We start from the raw sequence: 21,886 nt of genomic DNA, 5'->3' as shown, positions 1-21,886 counted from the left end.
TCTATCAATAGATTGGTATTTAGAGTTGCATCGGTTTCTTTTGGTCTCCTACTCTATCTCACGATAGAGAATCCTGGCAAGCTTACATGCACAATGTGCCTCCTCAAGCCTGTCTCTCCGAGGAGTGCTGATCCACTGGTAGCGTTGTCATTTCACCAGGCAGGTAGACGGGAGATCATTAATAAACAAACACAAGGTTGTAGTAACACTCAACAGTTATTTCATACTTTAACATTCTCAATCAACACCAATGATGTCACAGCCAACACTCTATCTCGCCAAAACATTCACATCAGTAGTTTTATCACACTATATATTGCATTTTACATTTCACATTACCAATATTTTCATGCCATCAAATCACAATTGACATGGTAATGAATAGTGGCACAACGATCACTGCACAAGCACAGTCAGATTCTCACACCTTTCTATTGATTTGTGAATACCTACATATCTCAATGAATGATGGACACTCAACAATGACCTTTCATGAAGTGGGTAGGCCCTACACCATTTCTGCTCCACTTCAGAAACCGGGTTATCGTCTGACCCCAGTCAAACCCATAAATGACTTCTATTTGACAAACAAAAATCGCCTTAAAATATAACAAGCTGTCCTTTAAAAATAGACACGAGGACATTCAAGACATTCAAGCACAAGTTTAGACAGGTTTGGCCTATTAGCATTTCATCAAGGACGTCTCTTTAACTCAGGTCAGGTCTCAGATGACTTTCCCTGTCCTCCCCCCACATTCTGCCTTCAAAACTTTGATAAACTAACATGCAGGGTGATGGTTCTAGAAAGGACAACATCATCAAGGTTTGTTGACATCATTCTTCGTTACAGGAAACTGAACTGAAAAGGTGTGACTGAATACATGCAGAATGTCAAAGGTCCAGTGCTTGTTTGAATTGTTAAAGGGGGACTATAGGCAGGAGCCAGGTGGGTATGGTTAAGTTACTCGAGGTGGCCAACAGGTGTCTCTGGTATCTCACAATACATCAGCACTCTCCATCCTTGTAGGTTCTCCTATTGTCTCAGCATGTCAGAGCACTCCCAGCCCCTAAACTGGGCACATTAGTCTAACAGATACCACACCTGGGCCCCCTAGCTCCTGCCTGTATTCCCCCTTTAATGCAGTGATCTGTTTGTAAACAAGGGAGAAGTAGTGTACATGCTCATTGTGCAATATGATCCCAAACTTAGCTGAAGACGTTTCTCAAGTGAGATATCACCTCTCACTTAGTGTCTGTACACAGGAATATAGCATAGCAAACATCTCATTATTTGGTAGCCAGGGCTTGCTTTCTCTTCTTCACCATCTCGGCCAAGAACTTGAATCTTTCAATGCAATCATCCTGCAAGGAAAGACAACTGTCAGTCAGGACTCCATCAACACGATAACAAAGTTACTAAGAACGAGGGATTCGTTCTCTTCATAACTAGTGGTGGTGACATGTAAGGTAACAAACCTAACACTTGTAAGGGATAGTAGCTTACGTACTTAACAATCGATGAACTTAAGGAAAATGCCAACTTTATATCAATTGACAGCATGCATTGAAACTTATGGCAACGTGATTGCGTTGTGGTAATTGTGGAGAACCCATGCTTGAGTACACGTAGTATGTTTACCTTGGTCTTCCCAGTGATATCCTTGGCGATCTGCTCCCATCTATCAGGCGTTCCCTTCGGATACTGTGCCAGGCCCCACTCAAATGCTTTCTGTTGGTTCTGTGTCCAGACTTTCACCTCATCACCCCTCTCATCGTTGGCCACAGTGTGACCCCCTGTAGCACCAGCTACATCAGTAGTACCATTCATTTTGGCATCAAAACTTTGAGATTCTGATTTTGAAACGGCTAAAGTTCTATCTGTCGCTTTTTGATTTTTGGGTTTTTGTCGACGTCGAACTTGAGACTCTTCTTGAGTATTTTTGTCTTTTTGGTTATCTAGGTCAAGTCTTGTTGATATTTGCCCATCTGATATCGAGGACTGGACGGATTTGGAAAAGTCTTCATGGCCTGTCGTTCCTAGAATCAAGAAGAAAATATAAACGAAGTCAGGATCAAACAAGAGAAGGTGCGACTGTAACAGGCACCAGCCACAGACTGCCTGACAGCAGCATCAGAATTCGTAACTTATTCAGTAGACTTCCACAAAAGATGTCTTTCACACAAAAAGGCTCACGCTTGAACAACTAGACAAGTCCATTTAACCCTTTAAGAGGTATGTTTGTCAACTGCTGTAATGACAACATGCCTCAGACTCTGAGACTTTCAATCAGTTTCAGCTCACCTTGCATTGAAGGGTCTATCGTCGTCCCATATGTATTTTTAAGAACTTTTGATTTGGCTATGACCTGAAAATAACAACATACAAACTATATAACAACAGACATCAACTGATTGTTCACCAAGGGTCGTAAGGACATAAGGATGTTATAGGACTGCTCCCAACTTCAGCATTGATAGACCACACCTAAGTCAGTTTCTTGTCTGAGCCAAAGTTGGATTGTCCTGAAATGTGATACCTCGGCACCATGTGGCACTGCAGGAGAACAATCCAGAGTAGAAACTCCTGTATTACCTGCTGTGTGTCTGGAAGCCCTCATCTACTTACCTCGGAGACAGGCCGACATAAAAGCTCTGCCATTTTTTCCCAGCGCTTCACCGTCCCTGGAGGAAACTTGGTAACAGCTTTGCCAAGCAGGACGTATTCTTCTCTGCTCCATTCACCCTCCTGGATCAAGAATACAAACACAATACACATTTAGAACTGTGAAGTACATTGAATTATAATTGGATTGGAATAAGTGCAGTCAATCTAATCCTTTAAAATGGAATAACAGTCAGGTGTACATTCACACAGAAGTATATTTCCAGTTCAACACTTCCTAGAAGGTTCACAGAGCCAAAGACAAGCGGCAGGAAAGACAATGGCGCCCCCTTACTACGAGAGCTATTACAATATGTAGACGACTCCGTACTTTTGTTGTCTCTTCATCATTCTCATCTAACGATGCCTTGGTCTCATTGTAAACAACTGGTTTCTCTCGATACAACTCTTCATCTAATTCTGGTAGTTCTTGCTTGACGCGACGCTTGGGCTTTCTTTTTACAACTGCAAAGGAAACGATACATGTCATATAGTTATCACCTCAGTTATGTCATATAGTTATCACCTCGGTTATGACATATAGTTATCACCTCGGTTATGACATATAGTTATCACCTCGGTTATGACATATAGTTATCACCTCAGTTATGACATTCAAACGTCAATCTATCAATCTGTAGCTTGTGATATGGTGGAAAATGGGGAGGATCACGTTTGACGTTTTGGAACTATTGTATATTTCTCGATTTGACTTCAGGATTTGGCCAGCCTTGGCAAGAGGGAGAGGAAAATGACCTACCTTCTACCTCTTCCTCCTCACTGCTCTCCTCAGCCTCCTCCTCCAGTCTCTGTAGCTGGCGCTCCTTCCTCTCCTGCTGGTAATCCTTGTAACTCTGATACATCTCAGGGAGGTGTGTCACCACGTGAATGATGAACAGGACAAGCTTGCACGGCATCAGGTCTCGAAACTGCAGAGTGAAAATGATGATATCATTCTATCTCTGTAACTTTCTCTCCTTCTCCTGTTGTTAGTCCTTGCAATACTGATACAACCTCAGCCGGTAGGTCACTGATACAACCTCGGCCGGTAGGTCACTGATACAAACTCGGCCGGTAGGTCACTGATACAACCCCGGCAGGTAGGTCACTGATAAAACCTCGGCCGGTAGGTCACTGATACAAACTCGGCTGGTAGGTCACTGATACAACCTCAGCCGGTAGGTCACTGATACAACCTCGGCCGGTAGGTCACTGAATGGGTGAGGTTTTAGTCAAGACCTGATGACACTGTCAAGGAGCAATTATTTGAAGTACTAATACGACCACCCCATGAACTGTCCCATTGGTTTTCAATCAATATTCATATTCAGAAGATGGCAATGAATACAGAATAAGCTGACCAACCTGTGGTTTAGGCAGGAGATTGAGGAACTGTTCTTTAGCCAACTCCTCCTCTTCCTCCGCATCATCCCTCGCCTGTTTTGACCTCAGCTTCTTCTTGTCTTTCTTCTTCCTTGCATTAGTGAACGCTTCTTCCTGAGGGTTGAAATCAAAGGTGAAAACACAGGCAATTGAAGTTACACAGCTAAATCTCCACACAGGCTTGTTTTTTGTTGCGTTTTCTCTCAAAGATGAATGAACTGAAGTTGACATTCCTGACTCATACACCATGTATCTATTTATCAGAACAGGGTTAGGAAGGGGGTTAAGCAGTCAACACTTGTATTGTAGTGAAAGGGACAACTAATATCCAAAACAATCCCCAATTTCTTTAGAATTATATCAACTGATCGAGGTAAATACTGAGAGTTAAAACTTATGCCTAACTTTTATGACAGAATCATTAGCAATTCTTAATCAGGGCACTTTATTACCAAAAACACATAACTTCAAAATAATGTGTTTTTGGTATGACTAAGGGAGGGGTGCGGTGTGATGGACTAACTTAGGAGCCTCTGCGGATGTCGACTCTTTCAGATCAGACCCACAGTGCTAACAACAACCTACCATAACCAACTTTTTCTCTAAGTACATGGCCCACTTGACAAAGTATTGTCCGATAGTCAGGATGACAAACAGGAGTGCAGCCAGTTCCAGGAGTCCCAGCTTGCGGACACGACGGTAATAGAAGATCGGTTGACGCCAGTCGGGCAACCCATGCTCAAGGACCTCGTTGTACCTAGGAAGACAATGAACGTGGTCAGTTCAAATAAGAAATGGCACCATAACCCAAAAAGAAAAGCTTGGTTAATCTAAACTCTATTGAAAGCATGTCATTTTGATTGGTCAGCACATATTGATCATGCTTAACCAATCAAGACATGATCGTCTATAAACAAGATTGTGTTCCTGTATATCAACAAGAAGAAGACAGCAATATATCCGTACACCCCCTTTCCTCACTTCTCTGTCATCTCCAAACTCAGTCAACGATCATACTAGATTTGTCATCCCATTTTTCCACCAGCAAATGCAACTGAAGCTGTGGCATGTTTGCAAGTTAAAGCTTACAACTGATATCAGTTTTAAGCTCAAACTCATTGACATCAAAGCCATAACATTTCAACCTACTTGTTCCGCTTATTTTCATCTTTCAATATTTCATAAACGGCAGCGAGCTGTCGAAACTTCTCCTCAGCATTATCAGCCTTGTTCTTATCGGGATGAAGTTCTCTGGCCAGCTGACGATATGCTCGGCGGAGTTCACTACCTGACGCACCCTACATACAACGAAGACAAAAGAAGAAGCTTAAATCTTAATTCTTTATTGTCGTCATCCTTAACACTTATGGTGTTCCTACTAACATTTATGGTGTTCCTACCACCTCGTCTGCTCGGGGTAGCTATGACAACAGTACTAACCCGTTCGAGACTCGGGAACGTGTTCACCTGTTCTCGGTTCCAGAACGGTGGAGAATGGGGAGTCGAATACACATTACCGGTTACCCCCAACTTTAAGCTACTGCAGTCATACACTGTGATACAGTACAAAATGTACAGGTAGATTTGTAAGAACTTTTGAACACGAATTTTACCTGTTTCACTCCAAGCAATTCATAAAAGTTTTCATTCACATCCTCAACAACATCAAATATTTCAAAGTCATCGTTGTCCCAAGCACAAGAAGGTGATAATAAGCTGTAGAAAAGCAAAAATATCACGTAAAAATTGCCACGGCAACATTTCATGGTCGCTGCCATCTTGAATAGCAGCGCCATTACGGGATTTCGTGAAAGTAAGTGGATGTTAGGTCTCGTTAGGGAGTTTTTCCCAAATATACGTGATGATGACGTGCCCCATTAACAGGACGTAACATCTATTTTAAAATGCGTTTCCAAAGTGAATGCATGAGGACAACCCATTTGTGTCGTATATCACTAGAAACGCCCGATTCCCCTGATTCTGTAGGATGTTGAATCGGGCATTTTATTTCTTTAAATAAATCATAAGCGTCGCATTTGCTCCTAGCTCTGTTCACCATCCCAAATGGCAATATTGCCAATTGGGCCGGACAATCACGAAAAACCCCAAATATTATACATTTCTTCCTGAATAATTCTTACAGCGACCATTCTTCCATGAAAGACAGTTGCTTACGCTACACAAAAATAAAAAAAAATCGAGGGTCAACCATTGAACTTTTGAGATATGTTGAATTTTGCACAAATCAGCGAAAAACGCACCAACTGGCACTGGACGGCACTTCAACACGGGGCCGACGCACATCCCAAGTTCAGTGTACACATACGTCGGCAACAACAGTATACATGCGTAGTTTCTTGTTAGCCGCCTATTGAGTAGCGCTACTAGGTTTCAGAAACTCCCAAAAAAACATGTCTTTGCCAAAACAACTGCAGAATCAACACTGACGTACTGTAAGGACCGAGAAATCAATGATTTTAGGAACTACAGTTAGAGCTTGGCCGCGCATGAATAAAAAAACAACCCCCTAATGAGACCTTAACACCTTCAGCGCCGAACCACGTAGATCTCCGTGGCCCAAATCCCCCTCTTTGAGCTGGTTATCGGAGTCTCATGGACTTCATGTACGTCAGTACGAACTACGCCAACGCCATCTTCAGGGCAAGGGAAAAGACAAGAAGAACTGAAAAGACAAGAAGAGGTCTTGCCAGTTCCTACCTTGCCCTGAAGATGGCAATGGCGTAGTTCAGACTTCATGAAAGAACTACGCCATCGCCATCTTTAGGGCAAGTATGGAACTGAACGGACCTGTTCTTGTCTTTTCAGTTCCTATCTTGGCCTGAAGATGGCGACTGCGTAGTTCTTTCATGAAGTCCATGAGACTCCGATAACCAGCTCAAAGGAGGAGGGGGATTTGGGCCACGTTGATCTATGTGGTTCGGCGCTGAAGGTGTTAAAGGGACAGTATAGGCAGCAGCTAGGCAGGCAAGATAAAGTTACACAAAGTCGCCAATAATAGGGGTCTCGCACATCTCACAGTACGTTTTCCTAAGGGTGGTCTGCAGCACATCTTGACGAAAGTAAACTTCTAGCTGTACAAGCACAGCCTACAGTTATACAAGCTAGACACGAGGGCGGGTCGGTGGAGACAGACAATGCGAGGACACCCTTTCAAGGAGGGTTGAGGGAATAAGAAATGTACCCTTCGGGCTAGCTGAACCAACAGATTAAGAGTCCCAAACTCCTGATTGGGATGTGACAGTTAGAAGTATTGCTCCATTGCCAATTGCAGAGGTGGGACGACCGAGGACCATTATCCTGATCAGATTCTGTCGGCATCCCCAGTTTGCTGGCTAAGCCGCCATTGGGGACACCAGACACTGCCGACCACCTCGTCCACCTGGCTGGCTACAGTTGTTGTCCAGGTTGGGAGTGAGACTGGGACCACAGCCACTCCCAACTGGAGACATCTACATGTACAGGTTTGGAGTGAGACTGGGACCACAGCCACTCCTAACTGGAGACATCTACATGTACACGTTGGGAGTGAGACTGGGACCACAGCTACTCCCAACTGGAGACATCTACATGTACAAAGTGCCAACGAAATCATTGATTGTATGAAACATTTTAATTGGTAGGAAAGTTCCAACATTTCTCAACAATCCGGTTACAATAAATATTGTATAAATATGCAGTAGTGTCAAGTGACATGATTGAACATCATCAAAAACTAAAATGGCAACTCCTTGAAATGCAGATCAATCCAAATGCCTGAACAAAATGCAACTTTACATCAGTCTGATCAAAAATGTTGGTTACCAGACTGGTGTCTCACCCATGATCAACCAACTGGGAAGTCCACGAAATCTTCCCTCTTGTTTGTAAAGGATAACTCTTTCTACATGTTTTTGTAACCAGTCTCATATCCTTGGAGGCAGTCATGATAAGCCTGGGTATTCTCTGTCTATGAAGAAGATTTCCCGTGCACACACCTCAGTCAATCACTAATTCTCATCACAATACTTTCATCAGCAAGGCCAGTAAAATGAAACCTGCACATGCGAGATCAGAGATAGTTCTGGCACGACGTCCGTTTCTGCGGAGACGAGCATGTCACCTCACCAATGCCCCAACCATAAGAACAGAGTTCAGTAATGTATCTTTTTGAGGCTACGATTTCTTCAGGAATCCATGACTTCCTTTTTAATTTCTTTTTTTACGGAACAAGCTGAAGACAACAGCGTAGGATCGTCCCCCTTTAAAAGTTCATATTCTCGAAGTCGTCTCTCGTAACGTAATTTCTCTTTTTCATACATTTCTTGGTAAATCTGAAATAGAAAAGAGCAGATTGAACATCCATGTCAACCCATGCAATGTCGTGTTTACTTCATCTAGAATCCTCCCCTACTCTTATATACTTACAGCTTTTTCCTCCATGCTCAAAGAATTCCACTTCTCAGCCAGAATGCGACTCAGCTCATGTTGGTCAATGTCAGTGCCATGTTCCTGGAAGGAAAACAAGACTGAATGAGTGAGCGCCGAGCAAGTATTACCCTGTTTGGCCATCAACACGCTTCCAGTTATAATCGCCACATATCTGCTTCTGCCTACCAAAACTTTCACTCAATCATATCAACACATCTCCCCTCATAGTTTCAACTGAATGAAGGTTGCTTTCTTTAAGCTCACAATGTACATCTCCCCTCATAGTTTCAACTGAATGAAGGTTGCTTTCTTTAAGCTCACAATGTACATCTCCCCTCATAGTTTCAACTGAATGAAGGTTGCTTTCTTTAAGCTCACAATGTACATCTCCCCTCATAGTTTCAACTGAATGAAGGTTGCTTTCTTTAAGCTCACAATGTACATCTCCCCTCATAGTTTCAACTGAATGAAGGTTGCTTTCTTTAAGCTCACAATGTACATCTCCCCTCATAGTTTCAACTGAATGAAGGTTGCTTTCTTTAAGCTCACAATGTACATCTCCCCTCATAGTTTCAACTGCAGACTTACATCCTTATACTCCACTCGAATCGCATCTTTATGTTGATCAGAGAACATTACAAACACATGCACTGGTTTCCGTGGCAACACAGGTGTCAATAAACCCAATTCTTTTTCGTATTTTATTTCAAATTTAGTCTTTTTTGGTGACATGGGTGTAGCAGAGGCTGTAGCACCCTCGTCGGTCTGACCGTCAGAATGTTGATTCTCGCTGTGTACTCCGATACACGACCCAGTCGCCAAGTCAAGGAGAGGTTGTCCGAGGAGTTCTTCAATCGATGGCCCTTCCTGGAAGTGTAAGCAGAACATAAATCGACTGAGTTTCTTGAAAGATTTTAAACTGAACATTAAGAAAAGGCAGAATCAGGACATTTTTAGAGTAGAAAGTGTCAGACTGGTTGACAGCAGCCAAAACCTCTCTTTGATATTCTTTCATCCGCTCAAACTCATTACAGCACTTGAACGTACAGAGAACTAAAGCTATTACAAAACAGTTCTTATCATGCCATACATCCTCATTTGGTCCCAGCAAGGTCTCAAATGAATCTGTGTTGATAGAGGCCATGTGCAGAGGACCAAGGCCAAGGAGCCCATTTTCCTTTAAAATCCAAATCAATTCAATAATCAGTGGCATCAGCAATGATTTCAGATCTTCTGATTCGGCCAGCTTTGATGACGTCATTCAATGGTTGGTAGTTCAGAGACAGCATCAATGATACAATACATCTTACCTCCCACATGACGGGCACCTGGACATCCCTGAAATTGTCTCCAATATCATCGAGCTTCCCCATGAGATAGCGTCTCTCCTTCTTATAGAGCTTCAGCATCAACTTCGCATAGTAAAGGCGATTCACCAGTTTCTCATTTGCCTGCAAGAAACACACCATTGTTTACATAAGTGAAGCTGATTCAATCGGAAATTATCCTACAGATTATCATATCACAGACAGAGTCGGAGATGGCGGCAGTACGTCGCCGGCACTGCACCACACTCCGCAGGCACTTGGGCCCAGGCACAGGGCCGGCCAGGGGCTAGAGCCGGAGAAGCTAATGTTAACCTGCAATTTCCTCATGATGTTGCATCTGTGGACAGCAATGTAGTGGCCAGAAGCTGCACCTCTGCAGTTATACATGTACAAGAACTGCACCTATGGTTTAACTACAAGTGGTCCCCGGTAGTGCATTATGGCCATTATCTGTTATCATTTATCATATATCATATGGATTGTCCATTGAACAAAATTTCATTGGTGGCATTTAGACATGAATTTAGCTAAAATTTGGCCATAAAAAGTAATAAATCTTATCTTAACCTGGTGTATTTGTTCACATTTCTGTCTCAGTGTGAAATATTTCTTTTGATAGCCACTCTGACGCGTGATTCCATCAAGAATCTCTTGCAAATATTCAGAAGAATTATTTTCAGCAGCCATTTTGGTCGCTGCCACTCTCCGCGATGCCGAGGCGAAGTATGGTAATTCACCTCTGTCACCTTTTAACGGCTAGTGTATGAATATACGGACTGTTAACTGCTCACAACCTCGCCCCAATACCGAGGATGGTAGGCCTACGGATAATACACCAGGCTCCGGTCCCACTGGTGATGCCAAAAGGTTCAGACGGCTCCTTGGTGATTTTACAGTAGGGACCTGGCTGCCTATGGTCTCACTAGCCGGTGCGGAGGCCAGGCCTCCCTGCCTCCAAAAATGACGCGTCGTCATTTCAAGCATACCCCTGTTCCAGCGTCTGTAGACTTGGCAGTACCTTACTCTCACACAAACCTGTACATTTCTGAATAGCTTGTCTCTTGTAGAATACATCTGGCCAAGTTTCAACTTCGTCTAGACATAGCACAATAAATGCATGAGACACCCTGTATGTTAATGCAAATTTGAAAAATTTCAGCTTTATGCCTTATAACTTCAAGATTAACAAGGATGGTGAAAAGAAATTTCATACACATCGACTCATCACCTTGAGAAAGCCCACTGACGACTATTTCAATTTTTTATATAAAAATAGGATGTCGTGGCCTTGCGTCCGACTGTCCAGACGACGATTTGTTTCAAAATGGCGGACTAATAAAATGTTTTGGATAACTGTGGAAATAATTGCTTATTTTCCATTTATTATAACGCGTGTGGTACTTCAAATTTGACGCAATGGCAGCAAGAAACTCGAAAAAGCTTGAGATCAATGAAAAGGTTAATTTAGTCGAGAGAACTAGCTTGAAAACTTGTGCTTTATCCCAATCAAGTCTTGATTTGCGCCCTCTGGGGAGTTATGTATAAACTATGTAACTGCCATCTGTACTGTAGGTCTCACTAGCCAGTGGGGTGGACCACTCGGGGCGTGACGTCAGACGTGTCCCTGCCTCCCAGATTGACCCAGAGACCAAATTGTTGACAATTAGTACAAGAACCTACACATTTTTGGGTAGGTAGAGACCTACAGTACACCTGGAGAAGTTAGGTCTTAGACTATGGCACATTCAAGTGAACTTGGACAAACCTCGCCCAGCGACTTTGACGTATCATCACGTATGAGGCCCAACAGAGGGTGGTGACTTGGTCCCAAACTCACAGAAGATGGCCTCATAAAATCACAAAGTGACCTCTATACATGGAAACTACGATCATGACGTTACTCGTGACACCAGCCTGGAAAAGGAAGGCCCTCGGGCCCCACGGTGAGACTACATATTCAACTGCAGAGGGCCTTTGCTCTTGGATATAGTTTGTCTGAAAACTTTTCTTATCAATTCGTTTTCAGGTCAAGGAAATAAAACGCATGCAGCAAAACTGGATGAAACAACGCTCCGATTCCAAGGAAGGTGGAGAAAGGGCAACCTCAAGTGGTAAGATGTAATGTATGGAGATCAACTGGTTAAAGTCATTCTGTTCAGAATGGAGGGACATGTCAGTGGCATTCCTTACTCAGATTATGTAAAAGGGAACATCATACAAAGAAATTTGCCTCTGATATTGTACTTATCAGATTTGTCGGGTTTATTTGTGGCTTTAAGTTTTAGACAATGATAATATCTTCCTTTCCAGGACTTGGTCAAAAGAAAGTAACTCTATCTGAGCAGCATGCTAAGCCAAGCATCACAACGTTTAGTCCTGGGAAACCAGGATATAAGGGGCAGGTCTACAAAACAGAACAGCAGCTAGGAAACAGGGGGCATGTTACGACACCAAAACAGCCATCATTATCACTCCACCATACAAAAAAAGTCAAAAGTTCCCAAGTTTCCGCGCAAAATTCCGTGCCTCTACCAACTAGGAAAGAATGTGGTCTTGATTCTTTCACCAACAAAAAACAAACCAATGACTCACTGTATCACAACAATAAGGATTTCAAGGACAAGTTTCGTCATTGGTTGAAGGTGAAAAATGTGCCTATTGATGAAGACTCTGTGTCTAAGGTCAAAACAGAGAGGACAAATAATAATGATGTCGTATTAGGTTTTCCAGAGTTGATTCATAAACAAAGTGATTCCTTAAGTGCAGAAAATACAATAGAAAATTTAGCAGATGACATTGTATCTCGTGTCAGAAATCAGTTGTACACTGCTGAAAAAGTGGAAGATGTACCATACTATAAAAGGAGAAATGAGTGGGATTCTCGAGGTGATACAGGTGTTCAGCCAACGGTGAGGTCAGAGGTTTCATCAAAGTGGGATGGGAGTGAACAGCAAAGTCTTTTGGATGATGATCAGTACGACAGCCATATCTGCCCTGTTTGTCGACAGTTGATGGTAAGTTTTGGGGTCTATTCCCAGCAGGGAATGGCTGTCTTAAAGCAATCTTAGCAGCAGAATGGAAAGAAACTTTCTTGGTCTTGACCATTAAGGCTGGCCCACATCAGATTTGTCGATAAAGTTCGTCACTGTTATAAACTCATGTAACATTAGATACATTTGCTATTGTAGGTCTCACCATATGTGCCAATGTTGTTAATCCCGTGTGGTCATACCGGCTGCAAATCATGCCTGGTCTCCCGTGTCCTCTGCCCCATGTGCGGAGCTGACATCAAATCACAAACCGTAAATGTCATGCTGCATCAGATCATTGTCAGCCACCAGGAGGAGAGAAAACCTAAACCGACGGTTGAATATTCAGCTGGCAATTACACATCTGGTAAGACTTGTTGGTGGCCAAGACATTATCAAACCTGTATCATTCACATGCTTGTCACTTTCTGTGATTGGGTAGCCTAACAACTCCAGCAAAGACCACACTTGATACAGCCAACCATCAAGGTGTGAAGTTCTATTTTGTCATTGTGTTTAAGGTGCTGACTACGAAGAAGAATATGGTTCACTTTCGATACGCTGTGAAGCTCTGTCGTGTGAGCTAGAAGATTCCGACAAAAACGTTGAGAAACTTGTGGCAGACCTGTCGCAGGAGAGGATGCAGTGTCAGAATATTGAACAGGAAGAAGAGAGAATAACAGGGGAAATAACACAATTGCAGGTAAATACATTAGAACTTCAACAGTTCAATGATGGTTTCAATGGGGCAGCTGTAGCTGGACGGTCAAGCCTCCATATCCCACATCACTTCTGTTATCATACATCTTGTAATGATCTCTTTCAGGAATCTCTTGCCCAGTTGAACATGCATAAACTTGAATACAAACAGAATTGCCACGAGCTTGAACTGAAGCATTCTGAGGAGGTTAAAAAGGTGGCGCTACTTCAGGCCACGCTGCATGGGCTGCGCGGGGAGATGGAAAAGGTAGGGTGGTTTTCACTTGTATTTCCTCCACCAGCAGTGTGAGCCGAGGGTGATGTAGCTAGAACAATTGTGAATGGAATCGGGCTGCCGATTGGTTTCTATCAGTTGTCATTGTGTTATAACTAAGTTACTGGTTGCCGTGACTCTTGTGGGCTTAGACAGGCAGCGCGCTACTAGTATCGTTCGCTGTCGGTCATTCGCTGTCAGTCGTCCGCTGTCGGTCGTCCGCTGTCGGTGTTCCACTGTCGGTCGTCTGCTGTCGGTCGTCTGCTGTCGGTCGTTCGCTGTCAATCGTTCGCTGTCAGTCGTCCGCTGTTGGTGGTCCGCTGTCGGTGGTCCGCTGTCAGTCATTCACTGCTTATTGATTTTTTCTCTCACATTTTTAAGGTCAAGATGTTATGGGAGGGCATTAACACATGATGCAAGTTCAAAGAAGTACACCTTAAAATTCGAAAGGACTTGAACTTATTGTAACGATGTCCACTCGCTGGAGCTGATGAGAACTTTGAAATAGCCAACCAGGACTTCTTGAAGAAGTCTCTGTTGGTCTAGTGGTGCACTGATATTACTGTTAACGAAGGTTATCCTTTACACACATTGTGAGTACTGAGGTGTAATCATCGAGTCCGTCCAAAATCACGCAATCTATTTTTGCCTTTTATTTGAATATCATTTGTAGAATCCTGGGATAATCTAGTCGATTGAATTAAAGAGAGGTATATTTACTAAATTGCAAGTCTTTTTGAATATTTTTGGAAGGCTCCGCAGTGTTGCCGACACTGTGGGAGAAATGAGACAATCATGACAAATCCAATTCTGGTCAGCAGCTCGACCATCTTAACATGGAGAGAGGGAGATGAGACAGTCACAACCAGACCGAATAGGGCTTGGCACCTTCACTGTCTTGACTGTGGCCAGCTCAATCGTCTTACAACATGGTGAAAGAGATGAGACAGTCACAACCAGACCGAATAGGGCTTGGCACCTCCACTGTCTTGACTGTGGCCAGCTCAATCGTCTTACAACATGGTGAAAGAGATGAGACAGTCACAACCAGACCGAATAGGGCTTGGCACCTCCACTGTCTTGACTGTGGCCAGCTCAATCGTCTTACAACATGGTGAAAGAGATGAGACAGTCACAACCAGACCGAATAGGGCTTGGCACCTCCACTGTCTTGACTGTGGCCAGCTCAATCGTCTTACAACATGGTGAAAGAGATTAGACAGTCACAACCAGACCATTGCGGCCCCGGCTGCTCCACTGTCTTGTCTTAACGGTGAGAGAAAGAGACTAACAACTGGATCGACCCGAATTGTTTTCACGGTGAAACTGCCAGGGTTGATATGGTCTGGTTGTGACTGTATCATCTCTCGCTCTCACCGAGTTTGAAGCGCAGTGGAGCAGCCAATTCTGGATCTGACTGTCTTTATCTCGCTCGCCGTAATGGCAACCAAAGATAACAACGTTGTACCTACCCTGGCAACTGTTTTGATGCATCTGATGAGGAGTCTAGGAGATAGAGATAGTGGAGTCCTTAGTCCCATCTACGTGTACCCTAGGGTCACATCCTCTGCACAGTGAGAGAGCTGAGGGAGGCACAATTGAACCAATGAATTAAAAAAAGGCGGATAAAGGCATAAAGCACATAATAGAATCATTTTGTCGATGGACATTCTATCCTAGGACATTTAAGACTGTTACATCCGGGGTTGGGTCTCCGAAGCAATTGAACAATTCAAAGAAGACACTAGTGGTTGTGACTAGACACGAGTGGTTGTGACTAGACACTAGTGGTTGTGACTAGACCTCAAACAGGCCGGGACAGTTGGGACAATACTTGTCGTCGACACTGATGACCACCAGAGGACGTGATGTTCATATGAATGATTTATTTTTGTCTTGTCAATATGTTGACAGGTAGGCCTTGTCGACTTGACCTCTAGTTCGACCTCAAATCTATCCCATTCTGATTTCTGTTCAAACTTGCCAACCACTCGACGAATTATACTTAAAGGGGCTATAGGCAGAAGACAGGGGGTCAAACTGGACATCTTCATGTGGCTTTGCATAGTAAGGGGACTGAATCGTGTTAGACTCCCGGGACATTGCGTCATCCTAATTGGATCTCCTTTAGACGAGGCCGGTCCAGTACGTCCGGAGTGTAGATCATGTTTGATTCTGGTAGAGACTCGCCCTATTGTCGACTTTCTATAACTTAATCTGACCTACCCAGCTCCCTTTAACATGAATCACAGGTGTAGTATCTACTAATTAAACCATAGATTAAAACCGTTCAGATGTGTCAATAGTGTATAATAATCTATTGACCTGCCCCACATATGATTCTCTTGATTTGGTTGAGATATTATTGAAACTTCGAAAAATCCACACAAGGTTGTCCCAGTCGTTACAAAGGCAAGAACTTGACCGTCTTCTCCTCCTCCACTTGTTGAATGTCACATCCTTAAGGCACAAACATTGGAGTGGACACGGAGAGGAGATATCAACGCGCCAGGACCTGTGTATCCTAGTAACGAATAGCTGCGAGAACAGTTTACAAAAAGGCCTCGTCATTTTAACTGGGTGTGGATTATGGATATCTGATTGTTCCTCCGCGATGTCAGACGACGATGACGAAAGAGGAGAGAACAGCGAACAGTTTCTTGGATATGCGAGCAGCGAGGAAAGCAGCGAGGACAGTCTCAAAGAATGTGACATTCTGCTCGACGATGATGCAAAAGTCGGTCCAGCGAAAGACGAAAGCCGTGACATCACATCAGGGACTGATGTCACATCCAAGGGATCGTTTAGTGAACGGTTCAAAGGTAAGGGCACACCCTGTCCTCATAGGTGTCTCCCCGAGGCCCTCAGATGGGCTGATTTTCGAGAATGATGTCCGAAAGCGCGTTTCGGAAGCAAAAATGAACAGTGAAATTCGTGAAATTCCCATGCCATCCTCCTTGCACCCAAAGCTACGATACCCGAGATGTCTGTCGCTGGGATGTCCATGAAACAGGCCAGGACAACTTTTCGAGAACGAAGAGCTACGCCAATGTCAAGCTATGTGCGGACAGTCTAACGAAGGATGCGACTAATAGGACTTTGTGAGCATTAGTTACTGATATGTACTCCATGTTCTACTTGAATGTTTCCCTCTTCCATAGGTTGGATCAGAAGCGCCTTCTTCTACATCTACATCAGTCGAATCCTCTCGGGATGGGTATGTACAATAATTCATAAAGACTCTTGGTATGTATCAATAATGTATCAAAATGGGTACCAAGACGTTGACAGTGACTTCACAATTACAAGGCAGGTTCTCCCGACTTACTCACGACGGTTCCTGACGTTTCCACCATTGGTTGCTTCTTTTACCAAGACACCCAAAACCGCTCTCTGCGTTGGGAGGTTCTGACCAAAAAGTAGCGCCGTCCGGCCTACTAACATCTTCGAAAATCCAGAGTCAGTCGTATATCCTCCTCCCCTCGCACACGTTGTTGGCCTGATGTTCAGGTTGGCCTACCAAACGGCACAATCCATTTTGAGGTTGTTCCTTTCCAGGTGACGCAGATGTGGACCTTCGCGTTGGGAGTTCTTATGGTCAGCATCACCCACGACTCACTGTTGCTGACAGCCATCGTCGGTTTCACGTCCGGGGGCTCTGTCATCCTATTCGGGGCAATCATTGGAGACTGGATGGATCGGAACAACAGACTTAAAGGTATATTACCTTCCTGAGATCCGGCATGACTTAACTCAGTCTCATCCCCGGCCATAGTGGGTGTGAAAGGACGTGCTATCTCCATGTAGCAGAGAACGTTGTCCCCGCTTAGCGCAAAACCGATTGTGACATCTCATGAAGACAATGATAAATTCATGAAATCAACTGCTGTATGTTTTGTTTCAGTTGCCCGAACGACTGTCATCATCAGGAACATGAGTATTGTGATCGGAGCTGTTGTCCTCTGCTTCATGATAGCATTCCCTGATGCCATAGCAACCATTTGGAATGGATGGCTGAATGTCCTCTGTAAAGGATTAGTCGTGCTCTTCGCAGACGTGGCGTACCTGGCGACGACAGGGAATGTCATTGCGATTGAGCGAGATTGGGTCGTCGAGATTAGTGGACAAAAAACCAAAGTATTAGCAAGTAAGGACAACTTCTCTATCATGCAAGAGTTGCAACCCTAAATAAACGACAACAGTCTGGTAACTCAAGCCAATGTCACCTTGGTATGCCATCGATGATTGGGCCATAGAATGACGAATGGCTCACCAATTATCTTGACAGACGATGGACAGTTTAACATGTTTGATGGGACCAAGGTCACTCCGTCCCAACTGAAGACTGTGCACTGGCGGTGGAGAGTAGCCATGGATGTGACAAATTGTACCCTTTTTTCGCAGGAATGAACGCCATCTTCCATCGTATCGACCTGGCCATGGCTGTGTTGATTCCATTGGCTGTCGGCCACGTCATGACCTTTGCCTCCCTCCTCACCAGCACCATCTTCATCTGCGGCTTCAATGTGGTCGCCACGATAGTGGAGTACTTCATCCTGTTGAAGGTTTACCGGATTGTGCCTTCACTCTCCACCAGGAAGAACGGTATGTAGCTCACCAAGTCATTAGGGTCCACAGTACGTAGTATCGGGCAAGAGATGTCGCCGCGGTAGTTCTCCTTGCCGATACATGTACATCGGCAGGCAGTTCACTGGGCTAAGAGAGTCGGATATATAGTGACTGAAGACATGATTTTGATTGTGATCTGTTCTTGAAGTAGGCCTGCGAATTGCCAAATAATCTTCATAAAGATCAGTCGACGTCGCATCTCCTGTATGAATCTTCTATTATGAATGCAGCCATATGTGCTCTTTGTGTAGGCGCCAAGCGAAACAAACTCCGAGACACAACAACAGCAATTAGCTCCAATCATCAAGAATGTCCATCCGGTTCGAAGGACCATGTCGAATCAGCCAGTGATAGACCGCAGAAGACAGTCTCCATCCACCGTCAACGGTTCCTGCGCATCTTCGACTCTTTTATAACTCTGTACAAAGGCTGGCGATGCTACTGGCGGCAGAGTATAAGATTCGCCGGCCTTGGCTTGGCCTCTCTTTACCTGACCGTGCTCAGCTTCCATTATCTAACAGCCGGTAAGTATGGTGCAGTCATAGGCCGCCTTCATTTCTGCATTGGCTATGGTAACCGTATCATTTGGCACTTTGATGCTGTCACACCAACAGAAGATAGACTCGCATACCGGCAGGCCATGCGACAGGATACATGTACTTGTGTGGCCGTCTTGTGGTGTGCGAGCGCTGCATGTTTCAGAAGAAACGGCATCATTTCTCGACCGACCAATTTTCCTACTAATCTGCAACATGATAATGATAAGTTTGTCCATTTACAGGTTACGCCTATGCCCAGGGCCTCAATGAATCGACAATCGGCATCGTAGCAGCACTCGATGCGGGGATGGGCTTCCTGGGGACATTCGGCTTCCAGTTTATGAGGTCCCGAGTGGGTCTCATCAAAACTGGCGTGATTTCCCTCGGATGGCAGGTCAGCTGCTTATCCCTGTGCGTGGCGTCGGTCGGGGCTCCGGGGAGTCCCTTTGTTAACTTTTTCCGCCCAGCAGCAGGTGGCACTTTTCAAAACTGTACAGTTGCTGAGCAACAACATAGCAACCTGAGTTTCCATGGCAACCTAACGAACTTCGCCACAGCAACTACAACTGTGGCGGATATTTTTGTCCTGGATGACCTTGGAACGTCATCAAATGGGAGTGTTGGATTCTCAAATGAGACATGCCTCAATTCCACCTCTGGCGACAAAAGTATGGCGCATATGGGGTTACTCATGGCTGGCATCGTGGCTTCAAGGTTTGGTAAGTATGATAATGTAGTGTGATATCCTTAACCGATCCGGACGTAAGTCAAGTCGTAATAGGATGATTTTTCTCATAGAGATATAGAGGTCATGTTACATTCAGATGATATTCCTGATGGAAAATTAGACCACGGATGTGTATTAAGGTCCGTGTCTCATCTTTTCAGGGCTATGGAGCGCCGACCTGACCATCACACAACTCTTCCTCGAGAACGTAAAGGAGTCTGAGCGAGGCACCGTGAACGGTGTGCAGAGCTCCATCAATATGCTCATGGACGTGGTGAGGTACGCAATCGTCATGGTTGCGCCAAGACCTGAGACTTTTGGCTTCTTGGTTCTTATGTCATTCTGCTTTGTTAGCCTCGGCATGATACTGTATTGTGTTTATGTGAGGCAGGTGACGAGGTTGAAGAGTAAAGGAGGACAGCAACAACAAGGGAAGGACGCCAAGACGACGATACTTTGAAGACATTAGAACAATCAAGGGAAAGCGACAAGACGGCAGCTGTGTTTGAAAATATTGGAACAGCCAAGTCGGCATTAACTGACTTTCAAAACGTATTCACAAATATATTTCATTTGATGGAAGATGAATTACTTACAAGACACTGGATGATATGAATAAAGATTACAATATACATTTGTACTCTTATTTCGCCAAAAATGGCAAGGTATTACTTGGTAAGGATTTGCCTTGTTCTTTTGACCATAACGCGGCATCCCAGCTTCTTACCTACGGAGGAGGCGGCCAGAGGAGACAAGAAACGATTTCATTTGGTCGCGAAAGAGAGGTTTAACCAATCACGTGGCTCCTCTTGGTTTCTAAAATACTCCATGGTCTATTCAGTGACATCGCATGGCCCTCCAACCGTTCTAAAGGCACAAGCAGACTGTATGTATTTCATTTCCAGCAGTCACAACAACAACATTTTAAGTGCATGGCGAATTGTCCATCCTCGTTGTAGCGTATGTTGAGACCGGTTCATGCCTTAATCGGTCACCGTCGTCCACTTGGGTTGATGATGGCTTTGCCACCGGACGCAGGACTAGACGACGCTAAACGTTGTTGCTGGTGCCGATTATAAGACTTTGACGGTTGTGACCATGATGACGGCGAGCGATTAAGACATGAACCGGTCTCATGTTGTGTAGTATGTGAACATTATCTAAAACAAACATGTTGGGAGATGCATTCAATCCGTGGCATCGACGTCTGTCTCAGCCTCCTCGGTATCCCTCGTTTGTTCCCGCTTGAAGTTTTTCACCCTCTTCCTCGGTTGTGGATGTTCTTTCTTCTCTGTCTTCTCCACGCCTGGAGTCTGTTCGCTACTGTCTGGAGACTGAGGACGCTCCTCTCGCGGCTCCGGCTGCCTGTCTCGATGTCTCCAGGTCTGGTTTTCGGAGTGATGTCGTCTGCCACCTCTGTCGTTTCCATGGTTTCTGTAGAAGCGTGGTGGTGGTGGGTACATTGGCGGGTGAATCTTGCGGATATCACGAGGACCACTCCAACGCATGGGCGGGCCGTGAGGTGGTCGTTGGTATCTCATTGGAGGACCGCCGCGAGGCCGGAATCCTGAGAATGGTGGTGGCGGGTCCAAGTACCGTGGCGGTGGCGGCCTCATGCCAGGGTACATCGGTCGGCGATGGCCATCATACCGTCTGTGGTGTTTGTCTGGTTGGCGGAACGTGAACAGCCTCTTGTTGACGTCAATCCCAGCGGTTGCCCAGCCGTTGTTGACGTAAAACATATGCTGGTTGCTCGCGCTGAGTACATTCTTGCCGCACTGAATACTCACATCCCAATACTCGCCAATGCTCATCGAGACAAAATCCGTCTGAATCCCGATCCAGGCAGTCGTCGGGGACATTCTTATCCTCTTTGGCGCGGATAAGATGATAACGTCACCATTTTTCTCCTGTCGTATGCGCACGCCGTTGACATCAACAATGACGCAGCCGTTCTTTTCGCGCGTATATCGCGAGTCTTTGATTGCCTCCTCGCAGGCGGGGATCAGATGTGGATGGACGCCAGTGGACGTGTAGATCAAACCAACTGTATCGTCACCCTCCGAAAACTCTGGAAACACCGAAAATGGCACCGGAGAAATCGTATCCCGACTCAAATTGAACGCCATGTCCTCGAAGGCTAAATTCACGTCTGTGTCGTTCATGGTTATTCTGCGACTATGGAACA

General features: G+C 44.7%; 4 protein-coding genes across 5 annotated transcripts; 2 read left to right on the top strand and 2 right to left on the bottom strand.

Annotated features, from left to right (window-relative positions):
* Positions 1 to 219: 219 nt before the first annotated feature.
* Positions 220 to 5,813, bottom strand: LOC135500314 (dnaJ homolog subfamily C member 1-like). The gene is made up of 10 exons (XM_064791702.1): positions 5,659 to 5,813; positions 5,195 to 5,343; positions 4,631 to 4,802; positions 4,028 to 4,159; positions 3,423 to 3,591; positions 2,994 to 3,127; positions 2,627 to 2,746; positions 2,303 to 2,366; positions 1,640 to 2,037; positions 220 to 1,362 (listed from the first exon to the last, which is right to left on the bottom strand). Exons 1-10 carry the CDS (start codon positions 5,809 to 5,811, stop codon positions 1,288 to 1,290), a joined length of 1,566 nt encoding a protein of 521 aa, XP_064647772.1. The 5' UTR covers positions 5,812 to 5,813; the 3' UTR covers positions 220 to 1,287.
* Positions 5,814 to 7,671: 1,858 nt separating this feature from the next.
* LOC135500685 (uncharacterized) lies at positions 7,672 to 15,626 on the bottom strand. Of its 2 annotated transcripts, none has more exons than XM_064792296.1 (5): positions 15,276 to 15,626; positions 9,784 to 9,924; positions 9,062 to 9,340; positions 8,471 to 8,554; positions 7,672 to 8,376 (listed from the first exon to the last, which is right to left on the bottom strand). In XM_064792296.1, the coding sequence occupies exons 1-5, from the start codon at positions 15,342 to 15,344 to the stop codon at positions 8,230 to 8,232; spliced, it is 720 nt and encodes a 239-aa protein (XP_064648366.1). In that variant the 5' UTR covers positions 15,345 to 15,626; the 3' UTR covers positions 7,672 to 8,229. The 2 variants fall into 2 exon arrangements, with proteins under 2 accessions (XP_064648366.1, XP_064648365.1); XM_064792295.1 differs by lacking the exon at positions 15,276 to 15,626 and adding an exon at positions 10,369 to 10,854.
* LOC135500684 (uncharacterized) lies at positions 11,123 to 14,508 on the top strand. Its single transcript, XM_064792294.1, has 7 exons — positions 11,123 to 11,259; positions 11,828 to 11,912; positions 12,112 to 12,815; positions 12,990 to 13,197; positions 13,352 to 13,533; positions 13,657 to 13,797; positions 14,185 to 14,508. Exons 1-7 carry the CDS (start codon positions 11,218 to 11,220, stop codon positions 14,215 to 14,217), a joined length of 1,395 nt encoding a protein of 464 aa, XP_064648364.1. The 5' UTR covers positions 11,123 to 11,217; the 3' UTR covers positions 14,218 to 14,508.
* Positions 15,627 to 16,215: 589 nt separating the features above from the next.
* On the top strand, positions 16,216 to 20,330 carry LOC135500311 (solute carrier family 40 member 1-like). Its single transcript, XM_064791700.1, has 8 exons — positions 16,216 to 16,625; positions 16,965 to 17,020; positions 17,362 to 17,521; positions 17,708 to 17,950; positions 18,208 to 18,408; positions 18,684 to 18,956; positions 19,214 to 19,690; positions 19,860 to 20,330. Exons 1-8 carry the CDS (start codon positions 16,418 to 16,420, stop codon positions 20,156 to 20,158), a joined length of 1,917 nt encoding a protein of 638 aa, XP_064647770.1. The 5' UTR covers positions 16,216 to 16,417; the 3' UTR covers positions 20,159 to 20,330.
* Positions 20,331 to 21,886: the final 1,556 nt, after the last annotated feature.

Source organism: Lineus longissimus, chromosome 16, assembly GCF_910592395.1.
Source record: "Lineus longissimus chromosome 16, tnLinLong1.2, whole genome shotgun sequence".
Taxonomy (NCBI): domain Eukaryota; kingdom Metazoa; phylum Nemertea; class Pilidiophora; order Heteronemertea; family Lineidae; genus Lineus; species Lineus longissimus.
This window is presented reverse-complemented; position numbering and strand designations above follow the sequence as displayed.